The 19,841-nt window shown below is 33.9% G+C and overlaps 1 protein-coding gene across 1 annotated transcript in view; it reads right to left on the bottom strand.

Moving 5' to 3' along the window:
- The window catches only part of LOC120782394 (bromodomain-containing protein DDB_G0270170), a 192,157-nt gene that overhangs the window by 139,625 nt on the left and 32,691 nt on the right, over window positions 1-19,841 (bottom strand). Inside the window, exons 2-3 of the mRNA XM_040114637.1 lie at window positions 7,208-7,642; window positions 4,888-7,070 (exon numbers count right to left, since the gene is read on the bottom strand). Coding sequence (XP_039970571.1) covers window positions 4,888-6,433 — 1,546 coding nt within the window. The 5' untranslated portion in view covers window positions 6,434-7,070; window positions 7,208-7,642. The remainder of the gene's footprint in view (window positions 1-4,887; window positions 7,071-7,207; window positions 7,643-19,841) is intronic.

Genomic DNA, 19,841 nt, shown 5'->3' on the forward strand with positions numbered 1-19,841 from the left:
CGGCACTGTGACAAGAAGGGAAGTTGCGACAAGGGGAGGAGTTGTGGCAGTAAGCGCACGAGTGTGTGTAACAGTACTCAGCGCTGGGGTTTTGCATTTTTCATTTTGAAATTCGGCGGAGAGATGTTGCTGCCGCTTTTGGCTGCATGTGAACGCTTGTTGAACACTTCGTGTGCCTGTGTGTGTGTGTGTGTGTGTGTGTGTGTTAGTAATGGTTGTTGGTAATGATAAACATCAACAACGTGTGTATCTCGTAACATGAGCCAATTGACTTCTGGTTATGTTGATTGAATTATTACGGCCGATCATTGTATATCGATACCGCTTAGGCTTTGCTGCCACACTGTAGTTGCAGTTACGTAAACGCTGTTGCAATGTTATTGTAACTGTTTGCGTGAGTTTTCATTTCTTTGTTTTTTTGTTTCTGGCTTTTCGTTTAATGAAAGTTCAGAGCACGAGTAAACACTTTTAATTAGAGGGCAATGAGAGTAAAAGTTGTGGCAAATGCCATAGAAAGTGCACTGAGGCCTTGAGGCACATAGTTTGAATGCATTAGAAAAAAAGTGAAAAAGGAATAAAGTGCAATCAAATTAAAAAAAAAGACAAGTAATACGTTAAATTCGGCTACAGCGTAGCTATCATACCAATCACAAACATAAAGGTTCCTTGGAAGAACTTGATTGCTATCGTTGAGCTTGTATGGCAGCTATGTGCTTTAGTTATCCGATATAAAAAATTTCTGTGGAGATTACATGATTGTCTTCGGTAATAACCCATGCCAAATTTCGTGAAGATATCTCATCAATTAGAAAAGTTTTTCATACAAGCACTTGATTCCGATCGTTCAGTTTGTATGGCAGCTATATGCTATAGTAGTACGAAATCGTCGAATCCAACGGATAAGTAGCTTTTTGGTGAGAAACGGGCGTGTGCAGAATTACAGATCGATATCTCAAAAATGGAGGGATCAGTTCGCGTATATATAGACAGACAGGCGGACATGGCTCGAATCAGCTTGCCACACACAATATTTATACATATTATGTATACATATTTTATAGGTCAAACCTAAGATATCCTATCAGGTTATAAAAATAAATAATTACTTTATTTGCTTTGTTGCATATCAAGTCGCTAAAAATTTATTTTTGCCTACAAAATAGCCCATAGACATGAGGTCTGATATAAAATATTATAATACTTTCTCAAAAAATTCTTAATTCCAATATTTTGAGTTATTTTTATACTAAACTACAAATAACTAAAAAATATTTTCGCTGCGCATTTTTTTAGTTTTCAAACGAAAATTATAAAAAAAAAATAAAAGGCTTAATAGCTTAACTAAATTGAGAGCTGAAATGATTTCAAAACAAACTTTCTTACACAGAATTTTATCCGCCAATTTTTAGCATATTAGAAGTATATTAAGCATAAACTTTAAGCATGCTAATTTGTCAAAGATTTATTTTCTACGCTTCTGCCACAAATGAAGCAGCCGTGTGCCTTAAAAACGGTGCATCGTATGAGAGACACTATTTTTTTGGAAAAAAAACAACAAACCTATACGAAAATCATTATTATCTTTTCAGCGCGAAGAAAGTGTTTTCTTAGCGATGTAGACGGGATTAACGCGGACAATTATTTATGTTTGCCCAATTCGAAGTGGCAACAGTGGGGGAGAAGTTCCAAAAGAATATACATATGTTTATATATAAATATATACATATGTATGTGTATGTATGTAAATTACACATTTGCTGAGAGCATTAGTAACAAGTTAGCCATAAATCCCACTAATTTGCGTAAATTTACGTGATTTTAACGGTAAAAGAGATGCATAGATATTGAGTGCCATTATAAAACAAAAATTTCAAAAAAAAGTATTTGAACTTTGCGGAGCTGAAAAGCAAAAAGATGATCGTGTGATATAGTGGAAATATTTTATTATGAAACTAGTTTTATTTGTGCCATTATTTAATGAATTTATTATAGGCAGACAAAATATGCCGAAAATTCTGAAAAAATACTATATTTTTATGGAATTTTTTTATATATATTTTTTCAATTTTTTTATAGTTTTTTTTAATTTTTTTTAAATTAGTTTTTAAATTTTTTTTTATTTTTTTATTTACACATATTTTATATTTTGATAATGACTCGCATTCAATGTGACTTTCACGCATCCTCTCCGCTCTATCCTCTCCAGTTAGCATATTTATGCGCACAGTAGCTGTTAAATTTCTCATTAATCGGCATTTCCGAAAACATAGCATGTCACTGCTTGACCGCTTATGCTTGCTTAGCACGCTTTTATGCTCAATATCATATCATATCAATTTGTTTCTATGATTCAAAGCACTTTTCTCGAAGATTTCGGTACTTGACACAAAATACTTATAACGGGTAATCCGACCAGAGGTACTTTTTTCAATAGATTTTTTTTGACAAATTGCTAGTGAGTCGTGTCAAGCTGTCATATTAGTTTTATTCAGTAGCAACATAATCAGTCAACATAGTCGGCTTACTGAGCTACCATCACCCATCTTGAGACATAACCATTCATTATTGGATAATATTCGACAGAATAGACCACGTCCAGCACGCAGTCAAGAAAATATAACAGCTGTAGCTGAGAGTCGGACTGACGTATGGAACGACATGGCGCATTTTATGTCCAGATTTTAAATTGAAAGCGCACAAAATATTGTCTGTGCAAGAACTGAAGCTACTCGACTTTCTCAAGCGACAACATTTTTCTCTATGGGTTCTGAAAAGACCCAAGAAGATCCGACGTTTTCGAGTTTTTCGTTTTTTGTTCGGCAATGAAACCCATTTCTGGCTCAATAGGCATGTAAACAAGCAAAATTGTCGCAATTGGGACGAAGAGACAATTAATGTTTTGGTAAGGTTTGTGAGCCGGTGGCATCGTCGATCCATATTTTTTCAAAGTGATGCCGGTGGGAACATAACCGTCAATTGCGACCGTTATCGCGCCAAGCTGACCGACTATTTGATGCCTAAATTAAAGCTCGTGATCTCGGCAACATTTTGTTTCAACAGACGGCACCACTTCCCACACATCGCACCAATCAGTGGATTTATTAAGAGAACACATCGGTGAGCAGATAATTTCACGTTTTGGGCCGGTATGATATCATACCGTTCGACTTTTTCCTGTGGGAATATGTAAAGTCTAAACTCTATAGGACAATCTCGCTTCGATTCAGGCCTTGTAGCAAAACATTGCGTTGGTAATTCGCCATTTACCAGCCGAAATGCTCAAACGAGTCATCGACAATTGGACTCAAAAGATGGAAAGAAGCAATCTTCAAAAAATAAATACCACAGAATGTTCTTCCTGTAATAATAAAAAACCAAAGAAACTTCAAATTTAATGCGGAATAAATTTAAAGTTTCTTTAGTTTTTCTTTAAAAAAGTAGTGAATCTATAAAGGGATCACCCTTTAGTACGTGGCATGCGTGTTCCAATTTCGCAGGCAAAAATTCCAAATTTGTTGTTTCATTACAAGCAATAAAAAATATTAGATAATAACTATAAAATATATATAGAGCAACAGCTCGTAAATGCTAAATAAATAAATAAATACGAATGGTTTTACGAGCGTATGTTATAGCATCAAGGCAAACGCTTGCAAAACGGTGGGCCAGTTTGTGGAAAATAATAGAAAATATTAAAAAAAAAAGATTATCATTTTAGTTATTTTTTTATATTTAATTGGGAAGCAGAATAAAGTTCTCGTTTTCATTAAAAAAGAAAAATTATAATTTTAGAATTAGCTTCGCAACCACCCTAATGTATAAAAAAAGAAATAATATCAAAAAAGAAATTTGATTCAGAATCAAAAAAAATCGTCACCAAAAATGTAAAATAACGCAACAACAATTTTCGTCAGTTTAAAGTGAGGAAAAATCGACATAATAAAAAATAAAATGGTAATATATTGGTTAAAAAATGGTTATATATTAGTTATAAAATGGTTATATATTAGTTATTAAATGGTTATATATTAGTTATAAAATGGTTATATATTGGACAGCGGAAGCTTAAAAGTTGTAATATGCTGTAGTGATGTAGATCGTAAGCTATAAAAAACTCAATTTTGAATTTTTTGCTGATACGTTGTTTTGCATTTTAAGTGACGATATATGCTTGCATATTGATTTGCACAATTGATTTTATTTCATCAGCTGAATTGAATTGAGATTCGAAAATAGAGAAATTATAAATAGAGTCTTATTGTGCAAATTTCCAGCTCAATTAATTTTGAAAAAATTTATTGCAAAAATATTGAAACAATTTTTTTGCGTAAACAACAATAAAATAACAATACTATAATTAATATATTTACTTTCAGATATGTTAAAAATAGATATTAACGAGCACTACCATCGGCCACTGAAACGCTAATCTAATTTTGGTTTAATGAAAATTTTACAAAAACTATTAAAGTTATTATTGCCATTTCAAATATTTGTTCTAACTCTGAGCTTTGAAGGCATTGAATATCAAGTCGTTTTGCAAATTTGTCTTATTCCTTCATAAAAATATTAAATTTTAAGTTTAAAATTTTAACTCGATCTGTATATATTTTTTTATTTCATATTTCTGCCGATATTACATATTGCCTGCGATAAACCTATCTCACGTGTGAGATCAACACTGGAGTTCCTTCAATTTCGCATAATAAAATCAGTATACTAAAAATTAATCTCCAGAAACAGTGGCTATCTTTCCAAAAATACTACTTCATGTATCGATTTCCTCATTTTGAAAAATCATAAATTCTCAACGACATATTTTCAGACATATATGTAATTCTCGAATAAAATTAAAAAAATAAATTCAAAATAGTTATTCGTACTCACTGTAATCACTTTGTTCGTCCTGCGTACCATTCACCGTACCGTCCGGCAGCAATTGTATGAAGCGATTCTTGATGTAGATCTGGATTTTGCGCGACAAACCCGACAAGTTTGAGATGGTCGAGCGCTCGTTGCGATCCAAATTGTTGGGCGCGTGCCTGCTGCCATTTAAGTTTCTAAAATTGTTCAGTCTTCTCGATTTCGGACTACCGTCAGAGGAACGTCGCACAATGCCGCCATTATTGGCGCCGCCATGATGGCGTACAGCGCGCTTACTCGCGCTGACCTCCGCCTGCGCCGCTGCCGATGCTGGTTGGCGCACGCTGCGCTCCGTGCGCGACAACAGTATGGCGGTGTGATGCGCTGAGGCGAATGTGAAGGCGGGAGATTGTGGCGCCGCTGCTGCTGCACTCAGCAGTGCGTCATCATTGTCGGGCGACGCTGTTGTATAGGAGTAGGCTATGCTGGAGCGGCTGGCGCTCTCATACTGATCCTCATAATCGCTCGCGCTTGTGCTGGTGGGCAAATTACTAAATAACGACGCCGCCTCATCATCGGGCGCATCATCGATGGTGGCTTGCACTTGCTCTTCAATATAGTTAACATAACGATTAGCAATGTTATTATTAGCATTACTAGGTGTTGCTGTTGTCGTTTTTGTTGTAGTAGTAGTAGTAGTTTCGAGTTTGTTTAACGTTCGTTTTGGCGCCGTGGCCATTTGTAGATTTTCATTAGGATTTCTATTAATTGTAATTAAATATTTATTGCTAATACTATTTGCACTAAAACTAAGTGGTGTTGTGGCGGTGGTTGTTGTGGTAGTATGATGATCATCGCCGGCAACTGTTGTTTCCGCCGGCTGATCTGTGTTTGCGCGGCTGCTGCTGCCATCCAGCTCTTGTGCCTGCGCGCTGTCGCTGAGTTTTTTACGCTTGCGCTTGTTGGATATCAAATTCAGCATTTTGATGCGCTGCGCATTGTGCAACTGATCGTCGCTGGATGTTGGCGGCGCATGTTGCGCACGTGCTAGATCAGCGCTCGCTTGACGCGCGCTTTCGCTGCCACCTGCGCGTTTGCTGTTCGCATTAGCGCCCATAACATTGGTGGCGTTTTTCGCTTGACGGCTTCTTGGCAGTTCCGCCGTCGAATGCTCCGCTTCCTGCTTCGTCTGCTCTTGCTCACTTTCACTATAGTGACTACTATGGCTACTATTTCGATTTGTATTTAAATTAATGTTTAATGTGAAATTTCCATTAACTGCCACGCCATCTGCCACAACTGCATTGTCAGCGCTGCGGTAGGTGTTTGTTGCATTTTGGAGCGCAGCGCTCGCGCCGTAAGTCGCATTCGCCGCCAATAATTTATCCATTGTCAGAGCGTGCTGCTGTTGCAATGTTGCTGCACTTGTTGTTGCTGTTGTTGTTGTTGTTGGCTGCAGTAGCGTTACTGGCAGCGCACACACCATCATGCCCGGCCAATCAATGATTATCGAAAGGAGGGCACCCAGCAGCGCTAGGGCCCTCCAATACACGCGTAAATTCCTTCGCATGAACGAGATAAATAAGCGGCGTTAAGCCAATAACGCTCGCCGACAACCGAACGCGCGTAAATGTGGAAATTTTTACACAAAATTGTGAAGGTTCGAAAGACACGTCAGTTGCGCTTGACTTTGGCTGTGGGGCGGGAGAGGCGCTTAAGTCGTATTAACTGTGCGACAGAGTCCTCGATACAAAAAATTGGAGCGCGTAGTGGAGACGTCGCCGCTTTGATCGGTATTAAAGTATTTAAATCCTATTCTTCTTGCTTTCGCGCTGCCAAAAGTCACGCAGTTTTGTTGACCCGATTGTTGTCGTATTTTTTGTTTTTTTGTTTTTGGTTTAGCCGGAAAGTGTTCGGGAATCCGCTAGCAGGTTTTTAATTTTTGAATTGACAAAATGATAATTTATTATTGACACCTTGTGCTACACAATTCTCCTTTCTCACTTTATATATGCTGATGTATGTATGTATGTATGTACGTATGTATGTATATTATGAACTTGTAGATTTACATGTACAGTTATAATGCACGCAATTTTTCTTTTGTCGTTTAACTTATTGGTTGTATACGAAATAAATCAATGCAATTAACTTTTACTTTTTTCGAAACTCGATTTCTTGAACTGGAAATTTCTCTGTTGCTGACTCTGAAATTTTGGAAAATACACTTTTTTCAAGTCGTTTATTTTAAGCATGCGAATTTTTATTTTTATTTTTATATTTGTTGTTATTTTTTTATATTTTTTGTTTAATATATTTTTAGTGATTTATTTATGGCTTTTACTTTTTTCTCTCGTGTACCGCGTATTTAGGTCACCATATTGTTGCAATATTTTACACAATACAATTTTAATTGTCGCTGATTTTCATCTTCGTCTTCCTCGTTGATAATGCATTTTTTCTCACTTTGCATAGACGTCGATCTCCTGGCCATAATAATATTCACGCAGCGCTGGAGCAATTTATTGGTCAAACGCATTGGCATCAGACGTTGGCGTTGCCAATTGTTGTTAGCGCGCATGCGCCCTTACGCCACTATAAGCACTGTTTGTTTGTTTGTTTGTTACGCTTTTGCTGATTATACCGTTATCACAATTATATATTTCGTTCAACACGATTTTAATGAAAGTAGTAGTTGCTGTTTATTGCTGTTGTTGCTGCATGTATTACGTTAAAACACCGTTTGGAAAATGGAAGAATGCCAGAGTATCATATGTAACTGCAAGTAGAGAGAAGATAGTGATAGCGAAATTAAAATTAATTAGAATAAAATATTTTTAATACATTTTATAAACAATAAATTTGATAATTTAATATAAAACTATTCTAAAACAAGAGCAAACGTTAACTTTAGCTGCACCGATGCTACAAAACGCTTTTGAGCTGCATTTCCTATAGCTTGAAAGACTATAAACATTTGCTTATCGTGATTCAGTTTTATCAAAAACACAAGCCTAAGAGTGGTAAAAAGCCTTCAAGGCTGGTTGAGCGAACATTGAAGACATGACTCGTTCTGGACGAACTTTGACCTCTTCAACTGACGAAAATATTAAAAAAAAAATAATAACATGGTGCTTGCCAGGCAAGTATTAGAGAGATGGCAAGAAAACTCGACATCTATCGCGAGTCCGTTCGAATGATTTTGGTGAATATTTTGGGTATGAAACGCCTTCTTGTTCGACTCGTACCGATAAAGCTGTTTTTTTTTTCAAAAAGAGTACCATAAACAGGCCTCTTTGACATGCTTGATCTTGCGATTTCCTATCCCAGATTCATGGAGAGCATCATAACTGCCGATGAGACACTGGTTTATGAGTTTGACATGAAACAAGTCAACAATCATCGAAATGTACCAGGCCACCAAGGCCGCTCAAATATCAAGGTGTTTCTCATTGTTTTTTCGGTATTCGTGGCTTGGTGCATCATGAATTTGTTCCGGTGGGACAGACATTCAATAAGGAGTTCTATTTGGCCGTACTGAGACGTTTGCGTGAGAACATCCGTCAAAAACGGCAGGAATTGTGGAAGAAAATTCATGGATTTTATATGAGGATAATTCACCATCGCCTCGAGCCACAATTGCGACCGAAATTAACGTCAAAAACGCAATAAATACTACCAGTCAACAACCGTATTCGCCAGATTTGGCTCCGTGTGATTTTTTCTTGTTCCCTAAACTGAAATTGCTACTCCGTGCAACCCGTTTTCAGTCGTTTGAAGAGATAATACAAAATTCGCGGAAGGAGCTGAAGGCCATCCCAAAAAGTTCCTATGATAAGTGTTTCGAGAACTGGAAAAATCGTTGTCACAAGTGTATTTCATCTGGTGGGGACTACTATGAAAGCGACAAAATAAATATTGATAAATAATTAAATATTTTGCGTTTTATTCACCACTTCCGGGTAATTTTTTGTTATAATACATGCTATGCTTATCTGATCGCAACAATATATTTGGGGATTGTAATAACTTCACGCCAATTTCGTAAAGATATGAGGTCAATTAGAAAATGTTTCCATAAAGGAACTTGATTTTGCTCGATCTCATTATATGGTAGCTATATGTCATAGTAGCCTGATCTCAACAATTTGCTCGAAGATCGTGGCTTTTCCTATGGCAATAACCGCTATCAAAATTTGTGATGAAATCTCGGCTTTAGTGTTTCGATAACGACAGTTCCAACCAATTAAAAGCATCTTGAGAAGAAAAAAACGTGTGCAAAATTTCAGGTTGATATCTGAGCTAAGCGACTATCTCGCGAATAAACGAACAGGCAGGCGGATAACTAAATCGAATCGTCATGCTGGTATTTTATATATACCTTAGAAGTTTCTTACTGGAAAAAAACTACATATAGTTTGATATGAAACATATTGTCTGCATGCTTAGAACTCTTTTAGTTTTCTAACACACTTCAAGTTGCACAAAATCAGCTGTTTTGCTGACGTCAGTTTAGCGCTTTCCTTCTTAACACTTCGACAGCTACTTTCAATCTATGGTATTTGAGAATTAAGTTTTTCACTATTAGGGGAACGTCTGTGAATTAGATTTTGAAAAAAATTAAAAATTTATTTTTTTTTTTTGCTGTTTTTAATTTTCATTGTCCACACAATTAGAGCACATTTGCCGTCATTGCAATTAGTTCAGAATTAATTGCCACATTCAAAGAGCACACTAAGCACCAGAAAATTACGAAAATCTCTAGGCACCTGCAAGGGATAACGGTGAATGCATTACAACCACACTAAACTGTTGACACACATACAAAAGCACACACACCTAAACATTTCGCATAAGCAATAAAAAAGTGAAAGTAATTAACGCAGCATTTTCACTTGATTTATTTCTGCTGCATTCGCCTTACGAAACAACAACAAAACGGCAAACATTATTATTATTTATTGGTGTAGACAAGGAAAAGTGCGCGCATTTTGGCGCATTTATGAGTTGTCATGTGGCCAAACGTTGTCCATGCCGGCCATTTTGGCGCGTAAAACGACGAGGACAAAATGCTCGACGGCAAAGGCGACACAGGCAAAGGCGACGCAGGTTGCAGGCGTACTTTATGTGCCAGTGCCTTGTAATATAGACGTCATGGCAGGTTGAAATTAGAATTGGGCGCATAGTGCAAGTATAGTTAACCGAAATATACACACACTCACAAATAGAAATGCACTTTAAGGCTTTTTATTGAGAATTTTATTCTTTATGCTGCATGTTGCACAAATGCTCGCGGCAATGTGCGCAAGGCACGCGGATGCGCGTCGTAAAAAATGCATTTTTATGTCACACACAATTATCATGCGCATTTCCATGGAAATTAATTTTTTGCATTTGTTATATTTAAACATAGAACTTTTGAATATGTTTTTGAAACTTGCGCGAATTTGAAGAAATTTTAAGTTTGTTAAATATGTATATGTAAATTATAAATTATTCTATATTTGTAACTGCAAACAAGCAATGAAGTGTTTTTGACTTCAAATAGTGGAATAGTTGCACTGCTGTTGTTTCTAGAATACAGTAAAAATATTTAAATTGCTAATATAATATATAATTATATATCTAAATATGTAGGTCGAATAATCGTGCTAAGCCTATTTTTGGTTAAGTCTTTTAATCTCATAATCTAATTTGTAGAACTTTTCGGATCGAGTCATGTGTAGAAGTCCACGCAAGTGAGGAAATTTCTCTGAATGCCTTTAGAGTTGAGCTGTTTAGTCGAAGAGATCGAAACCCAAAGCGTCGGCTGCCTAGGACTCCGGCCGAAACAATTCCTTTACATATATGTAGCTCAAGTAACTCATGACTTCCGGTCTCAGACCAAGTATCCAATGGGTAGCCAAAGAACATGCGCTTGAAGGTGAGCTAAAATGAGAAGGCGAACCATACCTCCACAGGGTTGTGCGCCCATCACGTTAAAAACGCCTCAATGAGAAGGAAATAACTGCCTCGGACGAGAGATTCATGACGACCATGGCAAACGCATTTAGGATTACGATTTAAGGGCACGCACCTAGAATGTCTGGCCCCTTAATTGGGAAGGTGCCGCTGCTCAGCTGGTTGATGTTCTCATAAAAAATCCCCGCAAAATTAACATGGCTGTGTAAACTGGCGTTGAACAATGCCAAAAGCTCTGTCAGGATCGGATACACTAGGTTTCAGACAAAGCGACTCCCTATAGATATATGTTAGCGAACTTTTTATGACCGCAATTGGAAGAAGTTGATCTTGACAACATCTAGTTGCAACAAGACGCGGCAACGTGCCACACAATATGTGCAACAACCGAATTATTGCGAGAAAGTTTGGAGATTCGATTATTTGAAAAAATTGTGGCATTGAATGGCCTCCAAGAAGTTGTGATTTAACACCATTCGACTACTTCTCGTGGGGTTATTTGCAGTCATTGGTCTTTAGCAAAAAACCAGACTCTATTCAAGCCTTACAAGTCAATATTGAACGAGCTATTCATGACCTACGACTTGATTGAGTGGAAAAAGTACGCAAAACTTTGGTTTATCAAATTCCTTGCTGCAAAATATGTCGTGGAAGCCATTCGAATTCTTTCATATTCAGAATTTAATTGTGTCGATTGTATCTCACATTCAATGAAAACCATTTGAATTTCCTTAACATTTAGTGTGAAGGAAAACGCTGTAGTACATATGCTTATATACATACAGGATAGGTTAGGTTAATCTGACAGACCAACAAACCTAAATATGTATAGCGTACCATAATTTGCAACAACGTTTACCACAGCACACAACTTATAAAAATATATACATATATATGTATATAACACATGTTACAGATTCTTAAAAATAAATCGCATAAAAGAAAATAAAAACTCAACATAAAATAAATACATAGAATTGGTAATGCTGCAGGAAAGCGCCCGCTGTGTTGATTGCTGAAATGCTGAATAGAAACTAAAGATTGCGTCAATACAGCACACAAGAGGGTGGTGGAAATGGCGTCGCACAGCATGTTGCAGCAGCTTTTATGCAACAACACTCCGCCGCTTACGCAGCAAATGCTTGCCAACGTTAGTTATGTGGAGCCCCCACCACTGCCACGCCGCTGCTATGCTGCAGCGTGTACTAGCTTGTGCGATGCGCGTGTGTGTGCTTTTGTTGTTGCAGAAAAATTACGCAAAAGTTGCGTCGTCTGCGTGTGAAAAGTGAAATTGGCTACAGCATTACGAAGTTACTAAAACATACATGCATACACATATACATATGTATATGTAATTATTTTTGGGAAAACAATAGTCAAAATACGTACATTCAAGCTCTTACTTAAGCGAATGTGTGTGTGCCAAGATGTAGGAAGTGCCCAGCCGACTGTGCGTGTGTGTGTTTGTTCGTGGGCGCAGCCAATGATTTGTAGACAACAAAGGTCGTTTCAGTTCTGTTCTAAACTGTGTCGAAGACGAAAATAAATGCAACTTAATATACATACATATGTACATGCACACACATCTGCTGTTGTTGTTATTGCAAGCGGTTTTTCGATTTTTCGTAACAATTTTGTTTAGTCTGTCAATGTTGCGGAAGCTTGCCTTAATTATTGCTACTTTTGTAAAATCAAGTGCAAAGCCCGTGGCAGCACTACTGGAGGCTGCACACTTAGCTAACTTTTGCGGTGGCGAGGGGAATGGAAGGAAATAAACTATATTTTCTAATATTATTTACATATGTATGTATGTGAGTTTTATTCATACCTACTCCAAACAGCGTATATTAAGTTTATCGACTAAATATGAAAAAAATCATCAGAATGCAAAAGTAAAAAAAAAAATTTCATGCGAAAATTTGTGTGCCAAATAATTATAAAAAAATAAGAAAAAACGTTAACTTCGGTTGCACCGAAGCTAAATACCCTTCACAGGTGCATTTCTGTTAGTAACTATGTGTTCAGTTTGTATGGCAGCTATATGCTATAGTCAACCGATCTGATCAATTTCTTCGGAGATTGCATTGTTGCTTTAGGAAATAATATATACCAAATTTCGTGAATATATCTTGTCAAATGTGAAAGTTTTCCATACATGCATTTGATTCCGATCGTTATAGTGGTCCGATATCGGCCGTTCCGACAAATGAGCAGCTTCTTGAAGAGAAAATGACGTTTGCAAAATTTCAAAACGATATCTTAAAAACTGAGGGACTAGTTCGTATATATACAGACAGACAGACAGGCAGACATCGATAAATCGACTCAGCTCGACATACTGATCTTTTATATATATACTTTATAGGGTGTCCGATGATTCCTTCGTGACAAACTTAATATACCCTGTTCAGGGTATAAAAATGCAAAAATAAAAAAAATCGCATGCGATAATATTTTCATATAAGAAATTAAAAATTAACTACTGCCATTTTGATTAATATGTTGTCATTTAATTTGGCAGATTTTTATTTATATTGTTTTTACTGAACACTCACACATATGTACATACATACACCATTTTGTGTAAAAATATTTATATATATTTTCGTGCGCGCTGGCTGTTTGCCCGTCGCAGCTATCAACACTGTGACTTCATTTAATTAATGTTTGAAATTTCTCAAGCAAACAATTTGGCTCTAATGAGACATTTGTATTAATTGGACAAGATTTCTTTGCTAATATACTCACATAACTAAATATGTACATATATGTGTGTTTTCTGAATTTTTAGTGTAGCTAAAATGACTATAGTTTGCCGATGTTACGATTTTCGTCTCGATCCTAGGCTAATCTGTTAATAAACGTGCTCTATTAACCACTATTGATTTTTATGAGTATTTCGCTCAATTTTTTAATTAATTAATTTAATACAAAAAATTAAAAAAGAGTGAACAAAATCAGTTGATTAGCTCATTTGCATTATCTTGCAATTTTTCTTGTGTCTAATTTCACGCAAACGATTTTTCGCTTTTTTTCGAAGTGATTGCGTTACAAATATGCATCGCTTATGTATGTATGTGTGTTTTATGACGACTTTTATGACGTTGTCAAAGTGGTTTTCTAAATTGAATCAATAAACATTTAGCAAACTCGATTTGACGCACCAACAAATTTATATGCATTTTTGACTATGGCAGTTATGAGACTCGTAGTATGATAAATATATACATAAATTACACAAGTTTACATAGTATTGCTTGACATATCACATAATTAACAAATAACTCCAACTCATAACTAGAAGCTAGCTCTTGCGGCATAAAATTGATTTTATTTTATTTTTTATATTTTCAAAAATAATTTTAAAGAACAGAAGAATAATAATATTATTATTTGTATAAGCATGTTTCTTACACACTGTACTTTGCTTGTCATATCACTTTTTAATTTTTTTATGTTAATTTTTAAATGTCAACGCTTGACAAGTTCAATTTCTTTTTCTGCACAAATGTTGCTTACTTTAATGAGCGTTTATCATTTATCTATGCATTTTTAAGACACTAGTTGACAAGTTTGAAATTTCTAAAAAATATTAAATGGTCAATTGGTATTTAACCTCACTTTTTTGACGTGCCACTCATTTCTGCACACATTTCGCAAATTTATCGCGCAAATGGCAGGGTTAAGTTGACACAAAAGTGCTGTTTTCTCCAATAGAATTTTACGACTTTTGAATATTCCGTTTTTTTATATATTTTTTTTATTTGTTTGCTACTTTTGTTGCTGATATATTTTTTATACTTATTTTTATTTCCTTGCTACTTTTGTTGCTGATCTAAAATGCGTACAACAACAAAAACGCACACAGCGATCGCGCGTTCATCAACACCGAACGCTCGCAGTCGCTGTCTCTCTTTTCCTCTCTGTCATGCATTAGTGCGTTTGTAGCGTATAATCCAATGGAAAATATTTAGCAGCAGATATTCGCAAAAATTACTATGTAGCGAAATACTAATTAAAAGACAAAAAAAGTGTCTTCATTTCGCACTGCAAAAATTAAATTAATCCTTTGAGTAGAACGAAGGTAAATGGCGCATAGAAATGTCGCAATGTCGCCATGTCGTCAATGGGCTGAGCACAGGCGTAGAAAGACATAACTGTCATAAATAGCTTAGGGAACGGGAAAAAATTTAAATTATGCGAAATTTTATTTAAAAGGAATTCGCTAAAAATATGCTGTGCGAAAAGCTTCATAAATCATATTTTCCCACACCCTTCAAACACATGAGAGTGTCTATTTAGTATAAGATTTTGGCGAGTGTGACTGGCGTAGGAATCATATGCGAGTGCGTCGAAACAAACAAGAAAAAAAAACAAAAAAACAATAAAATAAATTTTGAAAATTTTCTTTGTTTTTTAGTATATGCCAGACTAAATTTTTGCAGAAAACTTTGAATTATATAATTGAGTTATGCTTAAAGTAAATAAACATTTAAAAAAATGTGTATTATATTTATGTAATATATATAGACATTTTTTATAATATGTAATATAATTTTTTATTTATTTTATTTTTTTTTTTTCAATTTCTTATAAATGCTTATAAATTTGTGGGTACATGTAGCTTAACTGCCCTCAATTACCGCAGACAGCTTGTCACATCAGCTTTAGCTCAATTTGACACTTGTCAGTTAATAAGTCAGCTGACAACGGCATTCAACATTTGCACGCAATTTTTACAATTTCTCTTTTGGATGAAAGCAAATTGCAAAAACGAAAAATTAAAAAAAAAAAAATTGCACACAAAAGCACATAAATATTTTATTTTAAAATATCTTCATTGCAATTTATAGGCGATTTAATTGCTGGGGTCTATTAGTTCAGTCAGAGAATCATGCAAAAGCATTATTTGCGCTAACAAAAGAGAGCGAAGCCAATAGACTTATAAATAATAGAATTAACGCTATGAATGCTTGAAGAATTGCGGAAAAATTGTCAAAATTAATTTTTAAAGGTTTTATTTTTTTTTTTTGGTGCTTCAAATTCAAGAGCAAGAAGATTATTTAACAAAAAAAATGGAAAAGCTTTAGAATGTGACAGCCAAAAGCGGATTAGCTGCGTAGGGGAATAAAGGAAATTCAAAAAGTATGAAAATATAAATAAATCTTAAAATTCTGCAATTTTTTTATACAAATTAAAAAACAAAACATGATAAAAAAATAAAATTACATAAATTGAATGTTTAAATAACGTAAATTCAACTTCAAAAATATTAAAAATAAGTAAAAAAATGGAAATCAATATTTTCATAACAAATAAAATTATACATCTATTTCTTTTAAATTTAAAAGTTTAAAAATATTAAAAATTAAAGTAAATAATAAAATCAATTTAATAAATAAAAAAAAATTAAAATAAAAAAAAATTATAAGTTAAATATTTACACGTTTAAATAAAATATATATAACAAATTGTATATTGTTTTAACTTAAAAATTCAGATATATTAAAAATTAATAAAAAAAATAGAAACACATAATTTCATAATAAATAAAATTATTTTAATTAAATGTTTATATATTTAAATAAAATGAATACATATATAAAATTCCTTATTTTTTTATTTAAAAATTCAAAAATAAATAAAAAATTAAATTAATATTTAAAAATTAAATTATAATAAAAAAGTATAAAAATTAAATGTTTATATGTTTAAATAAAAAAAAAATTATAATAAAAAAAATTATATAAATTAAATGTTTATATGTTTAAATAAAATGAATAAATAAAATTACAAAACTTTTTTTTAACGAAAAATTTAAAAATATTAAAAAAATAAAAAAAAACAGCAATAAATAATTTCTTAATAAATAAAATTTTATAAATTAAATGTTTATATTGTATGTTTAAATGAAATTAATATTTAACAATATATATATTTTTTAAATTTAAAAGTCCCAAAATATTAAAATTTTAAAAACACAAAAGTAAATAATTTCTTAATAAATACAATTATGTAAATAAATATTTAATTTAAATAAAATAAATAAATAAAAATAAAATTATATAATTTTTTTTAATTTCAAAGTTCAAAATTATTAAAAATACATACAAAATGGAAGTAAATAATTTGAAAATAAATAAAATTATATAAATTGAATATATACACAAATGTTTAAATGAAATTAATATGTAAAATTATACCACTTTTTTCGATTTAAAAATTCAAAAATATTAATTAAAAATAAAAACTTAAATGAAGTTATACAAATTAAAGGTTTATATGTTTACAAACATAAACAATAAATTTATATAATTTTTTTATACTCTTTTTCACAATTTAAAAATTTAACTAAGTTCAATATAAAAAATAAAGAAGCAAAAATTTAATTTTTTATTTTATTTATATTTGTTTTTCTTTTTTCTTGGTTTCTTATCCATACCTCATGTGCAATTTCCTTAATTTAAATGTAACCAAACATTATTATTTCCGTTTTTGTTAGTTATATTTTATTTTTAAAAATTTCCACCATATTTTAACAACAAATATTATTCTCAAAAGCTTTCGCAAACATAATTATGTATGTAAATTTCTACTGCAAAATTGCATACTTTCTGCGCCTATTTGCGATAGGCGCATAATAAAACGGAAAGCAACGCACACCATTGAGATTCGCTAATTTATGCGGCCCGACACCGGCTGACAAGCATTTAAATACTGACGCCACTCGCACACCTGGCGTGGAATCAAATAATGCTTATGCGGAAAAACAATAATTTAAAAGCATGCGCATGCGACCAGGAGCATACGCCATCATAAAAACACACACATACATGCGTATTTGTAGTATACACGCAAGTAATGGCGCGTTCTAACGGCAGAATTGTGCAAATCAGCTGTGGCAGGCGGCAGACCTTTCACCAAACGCACACCCAAAGCACCAAAATCGAATGTCATTGAATATCCTTGACTTATCAAATGGGCTGTGGGTTAAGATGTTGCCAGCTCGCTGATGCTTTAATGACTTTTCTGGTCAGGCCAATTCAATAAATTTCAAGTTTCGTTGGCAGGCACGAGCACCTGTTTGTACTTCAATTTAATCGTCCAGAAAAATTTGGCAAATGTGCGTAATTTATGCGTTTATGCACATACAAAAATATGTATACATGTATATATGTATTGAAGCCCGTTAAGTGAACCTATAATTCGCGCCAAAATGACACAAAGCGACAGTTCGGTAGTTCATCAATTTCGCCTTTACTTAGTTTTTATATTTATACCCTAAACAGCGTATATTGAGTTTGCCAAGAAGTTTAAAAAACCCAGAAAGCAACGTCGGAGATGCTCTAAAATATACATATATGCATATAAGTGTTTGTACTTGTACATATCTGTATATAAATTATCTGCATGATTAGATAAGTCAATTTAGCCATTTTCCCTATTTACGCGAACTAGTCCCCCAATTTTTGAGATATCGATCTATAACTTTGCACATGTTCTTTTCTCCCCAGAAGGCTGCCTATTTGTCGGAACAGCTGATAACGAACCACTATAGCATATAGCTGTCATATAAACTGAGCGAACAAATTCAAGTTCTTGTATGAAAACCTTTTTTATTTGAAAAGATATCTTCACGAAATTTGGCGTGAATTATTAATTAAGGCAGTAATGCAATCTTTGCAGAAATTGCCCAGATCGGACCACTATAGCATATAGCTGCCATATAAACTTAACGATCCGAATCAAGTTGTTGTAAGAAAAACTTTTTTATCGAACTAGATAACTTTATGAAATTTCACATATAATATTGGACATGACAATGCCATAATCTGCAAAGAAATAAATCAGATCGGAGCACTATATCATATGGCTGTCATACAAACTGAACGATCGAAATCAAGTTGTTCTATGCACAACTTTTTCATTTGACGAGATATCTTTACGAAATTCAACATGGATTATTCTCCAAAGTAACGGTATAATATCCAAACAAATTGTTAAAATCGGATCACTTTAGCATAGAGCTGCTATACAAACTGAACGATCAAAACATTTTTTTTTTCATTTGTGAAGGGTATTTTAGCTTCAGTGCAACCGAAGCAAAATTTTTTTCTTGTTGTTTTATGTATTTGCAAGTATCCATGTATGTGTGTGTGTTTGTATGTATATTTGACATTTTTCGCAAACCCATATTGTTGCATGAGTTGTAGCCATTCGTTGATTTATGTGCGAGTAATTTATTTTTAAATTGACAAAAGCCGGCAGTGGTTGTTGCTACTGTTGTTTTGAAGTGTATTTATGCATTTACGTGTGTGCGGGGCAAGTTGTCACCTAAGGTCATTGGCACCAATGCGCGCTCACTAAATGAATTGAAATGCGATACAAAGCGACAAAGACACGCACAAATGTTGGAACAAAAAAAAAATTAAAAAAACACAACAACAATTAAAAGTAAAGCAAAAACAAAAGCAATTTAATAAATTACAAAGTGAACAGCTTAAGACACAGAAACATTGTCAATTGAAATGCTTTAATACTCAAGTGGCTATTTGTGGCACACACACAAATTTACATAAAAACACACACATATGCATAGATATATGAAAAAAGTGTATGAATGCACGCACATACATATATAAAAAGTAGACACAAAAATACATTAAAAGGTACATATGTACATACATACGTGTTATTTGTTAGTTGTTTTTTTTTTTTGTTGCATTTATTACACCACTTGTAGGCTGCACTTTTGGCGACACTTTGCTGTTGCTCGAGTGTTGGCTAAAACAAAAAAACGAAAACTTTGCCGGTTTTATGCGGCAAACGTGCGCCGGCGCGTCGCCAAAACGCACCACACGAACCAAACTTACAAAAACAAAAAACAATTTTTTATTTTGAAAGAAGACATAGCGAAACCACTACCTCACATTTGAGCGGCTTATAAACGAGAAAAAACGCCAAAAATGATTTACTGTTAAAGCAATATGCCCAAAAGTCGAACAGCTAAGTAGCCG

The sequence above is a fragment of the Bactrocera tryoni genome, chromosome 1 (assembly GCF_016617805.1).
Source record: "Bactrocera tryoni isolate S06 chromosome 1, CSIRO_BtryS06_freeze2, whole genome shotgun sequence".
Lineage (NCBI taxonomy): Eukaryota > Metazoa > Arthropoda > Insecta > Diptera > Tephritidae > Bactrocera > Bactrocera tryoni.